General features: G+C 35.2%; 1 protein-coding gene across 5 annotated transcripts in view; it reads left to right on the plus strand.

The window, feature by feature from the left end:
• CCDC18 (coiled-coil domain containing 18) overlaps nt 1–12,207 on the plus strand; it is a 100,514-nt gene that overhangs the window by 58,973 nt on the left and 29,334 nt on the right. For all 5 annotated transcript variants that reach the window (XM_046645104.1, XM_046645103.1, XM_046645101.1 and 2 more), the window contains exons 19-22: nt 1,562–1,729; nt 4,218–4,360; nt 8,482–8,645; nt 8,869–9,082. In XM_046645104.1, coding sequence (XP_046501060.1) covers nt 1,562–1,729; nt 4,218–4,360; nt 8,482–8,645; nt 8,869–9,082 — 689 coding nt within the window. The remainder of the gene's footprint in view (nt 1–1,561; nt 1,730–4,217; nt 4,361–8,481; nt 8,646–8,868; nt 9,083–12,207) is intronic.

Raw genomic sequence — 12,207 nt, forward strand, 5'->3', positions numbered from 1 at the left:
AAAGAAAGAAAACAGGGGATACTGATACAGTTTTGCACTAAATAAATTATTTTCATATAGACAAAATTAAGTAAAATAGGTTAGCATAAAAATAACTATAAGAATGGGGTTAGAAATTGGTTAGTTGTCTGTGCTATCTCGAATTCTCCAAGTTTACAATGTCATCACATGATGAAGTAGTTTGAAATTTAAAAATTTCTCACCATGAGCAAAGGATGTTTGGCCCCTAAGCCCTTTGTGATGCTGCTGAATGTTCAATTGCTGGGTATTAGAAAAAAGAACCAAGTCAAGATTCTCTTCCACCGTTTCTTAGGAGTTTAAAATTCCTTTCTTCTGGAATGATATTTATTGGAAAGATTTTTTGCTTTAAAGGAATGGCTTTATTTTCCTACACTTTAAAAATAGTTGTTACATAAGCAGCAACAAGAAACCTTTTAAAGAAGACTTACCTACATAAGTTTTCACTTTTCTATTTGCCTGCATGTGTTTCATGATTATATTAATGAAATGTAATTCTGGGCTTTTTTTCACTTGATTTCATTTTGTAAAATTTTATATTTTGCTATTGTCTTTTAAATTATTATTTTAAATGGTTGCATCATTTTTAGTTAGGTTGCTATATCATCATTTATTAAACTTTCTCCTTTTGGGAGCAGGTGAATAATATTATAAAATATATATTAAATTAGGCTTCATTGTTTATGCAATTTTGAAAATAATTTCTTTTGGCAGATTTTTAGGATTACTAGGACAAAAGGCATTTTTTTTCCTTCTTAGTAGGTGCTCCCAGATAACTTTAAAGGTATCTTTGAAAGCAGTTTTGGGGACCAGCATGTTCAAGTCCTAAATATTTGCAGTGAATGAATGCAATTTCTTAGTTGGTATTGTCATTCCTTTTTGTGATTTTTGGAGCATGGATATTCAAGAGTGCTTTGCTTGCATTTTACAAACAGCAGTAATAGCAACAATAATATAATAAATAGCACCTAACATTTATGCAGTGCTTTCATGGCTATAGTTTATTATCAGTAAGGGGGAAAGATATATCAAATGGAGTGTGGAGAAATCCATGGCTTTCTATGTTCTCTCCTTCTTTCTGGGAGGGGTCACATAGAACGTGCTCCTTTCTGTAGCAGTGAAATGTGGCAACACGTTTACAGTATTTCTGCCCAGGGAAGCCTGCTTATGACTCAAAGTTCAGGGGTTTTTTATTGGGGGCTGGTCACATAGGAACAGCAACAAGTATCCAAATTCCAGACTCCAAGAAGGAAAGTGTGATTCAGTGTGCTAGCCTGGCAAAACAATCTCATCATTTAGAGAATGTTTCAAAAGCCACATTTACAGACACCAGCCAAGATCCAGCCCTATAAGCAGGCTCTTCTAACACATCTCCCCATCAGAAAAATGAACCCTGCTCTTCCACATAATAAACTGTAGCCATAAATGCAATTGTCCCACATGACGGGTGGGGATAATTATCTACTAAGGTAGACAGCTTTGACATTTTATTGCTTTTTATATGAAACGTGACATTGTAATGAGAAATGTATATATTTGTTAGGTATATTGTTTACAGAAAGAGCTAAAGATAAAAAATCACAGTCTTCAAGAGACCGCTGAGCAAAATGTTATTCTACAGCATACTCTTCAGCAACAACAGCAAATGTTACAACAAGAAACAATTAGAAATGGAGAGCTAGAAGATATTCAGACTAAACTTGAAAAACAGGTATATGTTATTGGTCAAAATGGTTTTACTTGTATGAAATAGGAATTTTTGAGATTGATAATAGATTTTTTTATTAGTTATGTAAATTGCTATTTAATCTCAAAGATTTCATATTATAAGAAATATTCTATAACATTGTAATATAACATTATAATGTCTATTCCTGTGTAATGTGATTGTGTAATAATACCATGGGCACATTTTTGTTACTCCATACAACTTAGTTATAATTCAGGCCTCTTTATTCAATTTCTCCCTTCTTCTTGGACCTGAATGTAATACCTATTTGAATCATTATACCTTCCAAGTTCCTCTTTTTGGATCAAGACGTGTGATAATCCCTAAAGAAATGCCAAACCCATGCTAAAAGAAAAATTTCAAAGGAAACTTTCTAAAAATAAGTTGTTACTCCAAAGAAAGACTCCTAGGAAATTTTATACTAGAATCTAATCTTTTTCTCTTTCATTCATTACCAAATTCATCTGAATTCTTCAGACAGATATTTTACATTTTTCATTTTGTTTTTCTCTTTTCAAACTTTACAGAAAAGGATAAATTAGAAAATGTTAGTTCCCTGTAATCTCATTACACCTCACCTTTTTGTCATTTGTATGATTTTTTTATCTATGTATTCTGGATTCATCCTCAGGCTCTCCAAAGAAACTAAAAAAATCTTTCAATGCATTCAAACACATCAGACAGGTATCCTGTGTTTTCTTTTTTAGAGACATCCCTCCTGTGGCTGCCTTTTGTTAAAGTCTAGACATATTGCTTGTTTTGCCTGCTGTATAGGTTCATCCTGAAGCATTTCCTTATCTCATCTGTGTTTTATTCCCACTTCCTAAATCCCTGTCATTGGCTCTAGCTTTTGCAAGATTGGTTATAATTCTTTTCCTTCTGAAGTTGTTTCATTTCTATAATGGTCTTATGGTTTCCTTCTTTTTTTTTTTTTACCTTAAGTCTACTAGTTCATTTGTATTTTTCATTTGGTTATTTTATTTCTTCATGATCTTTGTTTTAAGAGATTTTTCTGTTCTCTTTAATTTCTTTGACGGTCAACAGAAGTTTATATCTAGAAATTTCTTCAGTATTTGGAGTAAGTTTTCTTGTATATATTCTCTTTCCTCCTTTCATTCATATTCCACTATGCACAGGTTCCATGTTGGATTCTTTCAGATTATTACTCATGTTTAGATTCTTTCTGCTTCTGACTGTGCTATTTAGTCAAGCACGGAATGAGAAGGTTTTCCATGGTTCTCTTCCCTTTCTACCTGGGTACTATTTTAGTTTTATTCTTGTAACTTGAGTTGGGAGTGTGGGTATTAATGACTTACAATCTATATATAGTTCTTCATTGGGAGGTGTTAGAAGATCAGGGAGGATATTAAAGTCATTAGCCAAAGATTAACTTTGAGATCACAGTCATGTAAATGTTCATTGAGGACCTTGAGTGGCTGAGATTAACTAGGGAGAGAATATAAAATGAGGGGTGAGTAGCTTGACTTGGACAGATCTCTGAGGAGTGCAGTACATGGAAGCCAAAGTAAGTATTTCATGAAGTAGGGAATGATAGTTGGTGTTATGGGCTGCTGCAATCAATGTCAAATAAAATGAGGGTTGAGAAATGTCCATTAGAATTAGCAGCACGGAGGTCATTGGTGACGTAGCGCAGTTGCTGTGGAATGGCCAGATTGCTATGGGTTGAGAATGAATGGGTTGAGAATGAATGAGAAGTGAGAAAAATGATACAACAAACATAGAAAACTCTGAGAAGTTGGGCTGTAAAGAGGAGGAAAGAAAAGGTGGTAGTTGGAGAGAGGTGGAGGTATGAAAGGAAGTTGTTTTATGATGGGAAGGTCTGGAACATCTTTAAATGCTAATATAGAGAAACCAGAAGAAAGAGAGTAAAGATACAGCAGAAAGTAGAGATAGTCAATAGTATGAGGTTCCTGAGAAAGTAGAGAGGAATTGGCTCCAGAACACCTGTGAAGCAATTTGACTTATACAGTCTGTCACTGTAGGAGAAGAGAAGGAAAAATGAATAGGAGCAAATGCAAGTTGTGTTGGGAGCAAATGTAAGTTGTAATGTTTGAGGGCAGGTGGCAGTCTAGGAATCCTTCACTGAATGAGCCAATTTGTGAAGAAGGAAAGGAACATAGTTTGACAAGGGAAGAAAGAAGATTCAGATGGGGATAATGAAAAGGGAAACATTTACCATTATTTTGTTCAATGCTTATAAGTCCTATTTTAATATTATGATGGGTCCACTTCTATAAATATGTATATGAATGAAGTATCTTTATTATTAAAGATTAAGTTTTGCTTTTATATTTCCAAAACACTACTTCCTGGTCTATAGTTTTGATTTTTGTAATACATCCAGAAACTGAATGATAGGCTAGGCTACAAATTTATATAAATGTTTTTCTTCTGAAGAATGTTGAACTGTGACTGAGTTTTAAAGAATTATTGAAAACTGCTTTATAAGGTATCAAAACTGGAACAAGAGCTTCAAAAACAAAGGGAAAGTTCAGCTGAAAAGTTGAGAAAAATGGAGGAGAAATGTGAAGCAGCCACACGTGAAGCAGATATGAAAAGGCAAAAAGTTATTGAACTTACTGGTACTGCCAGGTAAAATGACTGTTACTTTTATTTATCTTCCTGTTTTAACATCAGTACTATCTGAGTTTCAATATCAGATAATGTTCAGTGAAGCATTTGCTTGAAGAATTACTTTCTCCGTAGTCTGTGTTCCTATAGTATTTTGTTTGTACTTCCTTCAAATCCCTCATTATGCCTTTCTGTAGTATGGTTTAATACTGTTAATCCTCCTACTATACTGTGAGTTCCTTAAGGCCAAGATATATCTGGTTTATTTCAATGGTCCTCCCACAATAATTAGCATAGTTCCATATACCTCATAGGCACTCAGCAAGTGTTGTTTTAAATTAAATTGTCAATAACATTAAAAGTTGCAGGCAAAGATGTATTCATATTGAGGAAATTTTTATAGGGTCTAGTTGTTTATGGGAGGGAGTAACTTATTAGAATAAAACTGGTTCTCAACCTTGACCGAAGATTAAAATCATCTGAGACTAATCACATTGTAACTTTATCCTTTCTTATACCTCTCTATGTATTCTCTTCCCCTCTCTCACCCCATCACAACTTCTGAAAAACTTCCACTGTGTCCTCTGGAATTCACAGTCCATCCTGAGAGGCATTCCCTGTATTCTCTACCTTTTCTTTTCTCTTGCTGTAACAGAAATCTGACTTTCCCTTGAGGACATTGCTTCTTCCCCTGCAGCCCTCTAAAGTAAAAACTTTCCCCACAGTTCTTGTACCAGAGGGTCAGGATGTGGCATAGTATACCATACTTCATGAACCTTGTGTCATTGGATCATATCATCTCTCACTATTGCTGACACCTACAGGCCACCTGACTTACTGTTGCCTTCTACAACACCCATACTGCCATTATTCTTGGGCATTTCAATATACATCTATTTAGCTGATCCTTCTGACTCCTTAGGCTCTCAGTTTTTAGAATTCCTCTTCTCTAATGATCCTGATCTCTATCATACCTTAGCCACTCACTCACATGATTTACCCTAGATTTTGTCATTTCTAATGTCTCCAATATTTCAACATAATTTGAATATTATGCCTCTACCCCTGTATTCTCACTTCATTCCCTTTAATACGCCAAATTCAACAATTCTTTGATCTAATCAGGACTCTAATTCATCAATTGCATCACTGTCTCATTCCCTGATGCCCTCTCTCCTCTCTTTACCCAGCTTACATTCTAGCTAGTCATTAAGTCATTGATATGCATATACCCACAGCTCCCTTACCTGTCTCTTACTTTGTGGTACACAGCACTAAAAACCAAACTCAGACTATTCTGTGCTTGCATCTTTACAGAGGCTGGAAAAATATAACCATGCTGACCAATCTTACTTTAAATTCATAACTTTAAACCTTAAGTGTGCCCTTAATGCTATCAGGCAATCACAATAATACTCATTCTTGCAGAAGACTCTTTTACACCTTTGCCTTTTCTTTCAAAACTCCAACAATCCCTCCCCAATCTTTGCTTTCACTAATAATCTTGCTTTCTGTTTCACTGAGAAAATTGGAGCAATTACTTCTTGCTTTTGTTACCCCCACCCTTTGATTTCTAGACAAAAAATTCTTCTTGTTTATAGCTAATGGGCACACTGAGGAAGAAAAGTAAGTCCTAAATACTAATAGGAAGCTTATGCACTACATGACTAAACTTCATCAGAAAGATGTACCATAGTTCCAAGAAATCTTCTCTTCATTCTGTTTTCTCTGTTCTCACTATTGCTTTTTTCACTTTTGGCACTATGATTTATAAAACTATTTTTTCTCTCCCAAAAGGCATTACAGTTGAACTATATCTGTATAAATCTCCTTGGATCTGTTTTAGAATTAAAATATGTTCAAATAGAAAGAAAGGAAGCTAATTTATTGAGCACCTTCTGTGTGCCAGGCAGTGTGCTAGGTAAACACATTAACTTAATCTTCAAAACAGCCCTATGATAGGGGTTTTATTATTCCTGCTTTTAAAATAGGAAGCGGAAACTCAAAGAAGTTAAGGTATGAGATACACAATTTAGATGTGCTCTAAAACCAAGGTCTTTTTCTGTTATACAGCTGCTAAAAGGTTCTTCTGGTGCTACATGTAAATGTCACTGCCTGTGAATGATCCTGACCCTGGTTTCTCAGTGCTGAGGCTCATAGAGCACTTGTTAGATTTCTCAGACTGCCCCCATAGCCATTTTAAAATCTTTCTTACATTTGAAGAAGCCAGAGAGTCTCAGCTGCCGTGTTCTCAAAGTTTAGTATTACTTTTGCAATAGTCCTTTCTTTGGCCCTGTTTCCAATCTCAGACTTGATTGCCCTTAATAACTGTGACAAAAAGGTGAAGCATTTCTGGAAAAACTGGTGGTTTTAAAGCCTGTCATAAAATGTTGAAAGTTATGGGAAAATTTTTAGTATTATATTATGCATATAATAGTTAACATTTTTAAACTCTTCTATATTTATTATAGTAATGCCTGATTTACCTAGTATCAGGAAAGAATGAGTAGTTGCTCATAAAGAAAGAAATGAGTGGAATTTATCTTTACCAAGTACTGAAACTTCAAAATAAAAAACTTTTTTGGTAGAAATTTTCTCAAATATATGTTTTCTTTTCACTTTTACCTTCTCTGGGTGTGTCAGGGTTATCACTACACACATCAGTTATTATACCATGCTGAAACATAGTGGTACCCTAATAATGAAACCTTAAGGAGTGTAGAGCTCTGTTTGTTTTTTACCAAATGTGTAGACTGCTGTGGTTTTGAGTTCTTGTATTTTTTTAAGTAATTTTTCCCCAACTCCTTTGCTGACAAGCTGTCAGCTCTTGGTACTCTATGCCAACCTCTTTCTAATTACATTTTCTAATTATGTTTTATATCTACTCTAGTGTAAACAAAAGAATTAGTCAAGCTAAAAATCATTTACCTGGAATTTAGAAATGTAAAAGGGTCATTACACTTGTATAATCTAATAGTTTATAACTTTGTTGGGCCATGGACATATTTGAGGATATGATAAAAAGCTGTGGATTACTTTCTATACATAGATGTGCATATGCATACGTAATTTTGCATATTGCTTCTGGGGTTTTATAGTTTTCCTCACATTCACTCATGGACATCAGATTGAAAAAACTCTTGACCGAATCCAAATTTGTCTAAGTTGCATTTGGAAAAGAAACACTCCTTGCAAACTCAGTTTGCGAAATGTCAAAGATCAAAAGAGCAAGAACAACAACAAAAAAATGCTGATGCAAAGGAGTGTCAGCTCTGCCCATCACTGAGATTGACATTAGCAGTTGTTTAGTTCATGAATATCACTTTGGAAATACCAACAAATGGACTTAAAACCTTCTTTCACTATGTTGATTAGTCTATATAGGGAGAGGAATAAGCTTGGGACTGACTAAAAGTCAGTAAACCTGGCCCTCTCACTATTAATAACTATTTATATTATTCCAGATGATTCACCTAACCTTCCACTTTCCTCATCTGTAAAGCAAGGAAGTTACACTATTCTAGGAATGTCTAGTTTCCTTTTAAAGCTACAAAAGATAACGTTAATTAAAAAGGTCTGAGTAAAAACGACTGACTTGACTTTCCTGTGAGTAGTATGGTCTGTATGATGGATATTTTGTTTGCTTGGCTTCTTTATTTTCTGTGTTGCAGATAATAGGACTTACAGATTGTATTTTGTGGTATGTAACTGGTGCAGAATTACAATCTTTTAGTTGGAGCATTGTAAAAAAATAACAGTAAAATAGGTGATTTAATATTATGAGTAGATGGGGCCAGCCCCGTGACCGAGTGGTTAAGTTCGCGTGCTCTGCTTTGGTGGCCCAGGGTTTCGCCAGTTTGGATCCTGGGCGAGGACCTGGCACCACTCGTTGGGCCACGCTGTGGCGGCGGCCCACATGCCACAACTAGAAGGTCCAACAACTGAAAATACACAACTGTGTACCGGGGGCTTTGGCAAAAAAGGGAAAAATAAAATCTTAAAAAAAAAGATTATGAGTAGACATTTTGCTGATATTTGTCCTTATATGTCTTGTAGACTTTGTTTAGTCAAGGATAAGTCAGTTGGTTTTTAAGTTTCCAAATTATCATTTACTACTTGTTTTATTTTTTATTTTTAATTAGGCAAGTAAAACTTGAGATGGATCAGTACAAAGAAGAGCTGTCTAAAATGGAAAAAGAAATAATGCACCTAAAACGAGATGGAGAAAATAAAACAATGCATCTTACTCAGTTAGATATGATCTTAGAACAGACAAAGACAGAACTAGATAAGAAGACAAACGCTGGTAAGCAACAGGTTAGCTGAGCTTAGCTGCCTGCACATTTATATTTAAGGAACTGGAATAAAATGAGAATTTGGGATGGTGGGGTTGGAAGGGACAATGAGTGGTTAGTATTTTGTCTCTTGTAGATACATAAAACTGGATATTCTTAATTATAATTATTTACAAAATTGTTAATAACAAATGGTTTATATATAGTTCTAAAATTATTTTCTCCTCTTGACAGTGAAGGAGTTAGAAAAGTTACAATACCACACCGAAACTGAACTATCAGAAGCTTCACAGAAACGAGAAGCACTAGAGACTGAGCTACAAAATGCTCATGGAGAGTTAAAAAGTACTTTAAGACAACTCCAGGAATTGAGGGATGTACTACAGAAGGCTCAATTATCATTAGAGGAAAAATACAGTACTATAAAGGATCTCACAGCTGAACTTAGGTGAGTTACATAGTAAGAAATAGTATCACAGTTACAGGTATTTCACTTTATTACTTTGAGTCCTTGTGTCATACAATAAAGTTTGTTGTTGAATTCTCGGTATCCAGACTTCTCAGCTGCCTTTGGCTCACTGCGGCTCATCTTAGTTAACCCATCCCATGCTCCATCCAACTAATTCAGCCATTGCTGTTGACTAATACTTCCCTCCTTGGTCTTCGGACCATTTTACACTGGCTCTCTCCTGTATCCCATATGGTAAAAAAAATGGTTGGACCAGCTTACTGCAGTGGTTAATAGCAAAATAACATTAATAATAACAATATTATTCTTTGTATTAAGCCCTTATTTTGTGCCAGGACTATTCTAGGGACTTCATATATGATCTCACTTATTTCTTTACAACAAACCTATCAGATACATATTATCACCTTTTTACAATTGGGAAAACCGAGGCTTGGGAAAATTAAGTAAAACGCCCAAAGTCAGATAGTAGGATCCAGAGAAGGAAGTTAAATATAAGTCTGTCCAACTCTAAAGTCTGGGTCCTTGGATTAGCTGCAATAGCATAAAATGCTGTTCCAGCACACCTCTATGGTGAATGGGAGTGGAGAGCCAGACCAAAACCAAAGTGTGGGAAATAGATTCTGACAAGGAAAACAAAATTACAAACCAGGATGTAGAATGTGGAATGAAAAAACAGGATAGAGAGCAGCAAGATGACCCACAAACTTAGATCTTGTATCCCATGATTCAATGTAGGACCCTCTTCTCGTTTCTACCCACAAACTCATTCTTAGTAAATTTCATGTAGCTTTGAGTATTATGTGTCAGAGACTTCCAAACCCATATCTCCAGTAATGATCTCTTCCCCAAACTCCAGACTCAAATATCTGATGACTTACTTGTTACCTCCTCTTAGATATTTTTAAGAGTCGTCTCTAACTTGGCCAAAACAGAACTCATTTTTCTCCTCATAACCCTGCTCTTCCTCCCTCTCAGTGTCATGCAGTTACGCAAACCAGAAATCTATAAGATTATTCTTATCTCGTTCTCTCCCTTTTTTCATCCAACCCCTTAGCAAGTCATGTCAGCTTTATTTCCCAAACATATTCTGAAACCTGTTGATATCTTGGCCTTTTTTCTGTTACCATCTTAGCACAAGCCATCATCGTCTCTCACCTGGTCTATTGCTGTGGCTTTCCAACTGGTCTCCCAGCTCACATTCTTGATTCCCCCTCCCACAATCCATCCTCTGCGGAATGGATTTAAGTTTGTGATTTAAAACATAAATCAGATCATATTGCTTTCCTACTTAAACTTTCTAATGGCCTACCAAAAGATTCAGAATAAAATCCAAGCTTCTTGAGAAATCTAAATCAAAGCCACAATGAGGTACAAACCACTTCACACCCATCAGGATGGCCAAAATAAAAACAAACAAAACCCTAAAAGAGGAAAATAATAAGTGTTAGCAAGTGTGTAGAAAAATTAGAATCCTCATCCATTGCTGGTGGGAAACTAAAATGGTCCACCCACTGTGGAAAACAGTTTGTCAGTTCCTCAATAAGTTAAGCATAGAATTAACCATATAACAGTAATTTCACTCCTAGGTGTGTACACAAAATAATTGAAAACAGGTGTTCAGACAAAAATTGTGCACAAATGTTCATAGCAGCTCTATTCACGTTAGCCACTAAGTGGAAACAACCCAAATGTCCATCAGTAGTTGAATGCATAAACACAAGGTAGTATATCCATACAAGGAATATTATCCAGCCATGAAAAGGATTAAAGTATTGATACATACTACAACATGGATGAACCTTGAAAACATTATGCTAAATGGAAGAAACCAGAAACATAGTGCATAATTCTCTTTATAAGAAATATCCAGAATTAGCAAATCCATATAGAGATAGAAAGCAGATTAATAGTTGCCAGGGACTAGGGGGAGGGAGTATGGAAAATAACTGCTGATGGGTATGGAGTTTCCCTTTGGAGTGATGAAAATACTGGAAATAGTTAGTGGCAGTGGTTACACAACATTGTGACTGTACTTAATGTAACTGAATTGTAAACTTTAAAGTGGTTAAAATGGTAAATCTTATATATATTTTACCACAATTAAAAAAGAAAAATCCAAGCTCCTTATCCTGGAATACAAAGCCCTACATGACAAGGTTCCTGCCTGCTTCTCTGGTCTCATTTCATGCTGTTCTCCTTGCTCCTGGCCTTTTTATTGTACTTAAAATCTACCAAGTTTTTTTTCACTTCCTTAGGACTTTTGCTATAGCAGTTTCTTCGGCCTAAAATAATGATTGTATGGCCAGCTTCCTCGTGCCCTTCACATTACCTCAGAGGTCCCTTCCGTGACCACCTATTCTAACGTAGCCACCCAGTCATTATCTCATCGCTGTATTTAGTGCTCTAATACAGCACTTTATATTATGATTTTTTCTTGTTGAATTGTTTATTATTCATAGTCCATCTTCTTTCCTGGACCTATTAGAATATAAGCTCCATGTGATGAAGGACATCTATCTTGTTGACTGTTAAATCCACGGTACATAGAACCCTCACATAGAGAAAGTATCCAATAAATATTTACTAAATGATTAAGTGAATGGATGAGTGAAAGAAGTAAAAATGAAATCTTAAATTCTAGCTAGTAGTAAATTTTGGGAGCTCAGCCATTTGCATAGACAACAGTTAGAGTTATGTTTAGAATTCATTTCCTATTACTTGTAGAGTATTAGTTTAGCCTTGTATTTATAACTCTTGAGACTTTTACGAGAATAGTAAATAGCTTTTTAAAGAAGTTCAGATTCTACTTTTTAAAGTCAGTACCTTTATTCAATATTGTTTCATATTTGACTGGAAAATCATATGAAGATTTTCAAGATCAACATTTTCAGCCTTTGTCATATCAGAACTTAGAGTTCCAAATAAAATTCTCTGATGACAGACTTCAGAGTGGCAGCAGTCTTAAAATTGTGGCAGTACTAAGCATTTTTATAAAATAAATTATACGAAAGTTAGGGTTTTAGAAGGGCTAGAATTTATAAGAAAACATTTAAAATATTTCTAAATTAGACTTCAATGCTTCATCGTATGAAAGGTCTCAT

Source organism: Equus quagga, chromosome 18 (assembly GCF_021613505.1).
Source record: "Equus quagga isolate Etosha38 chromosome 18, UCLA_HA_Equagga_1.0, whole genome shotgun sequence".
NCBI classification, from domain to species: Eukaryota; Metazoa; Chordata; class Mammalia; order Perissodactyla; family Equidae; genus Equus; species Equus quagga.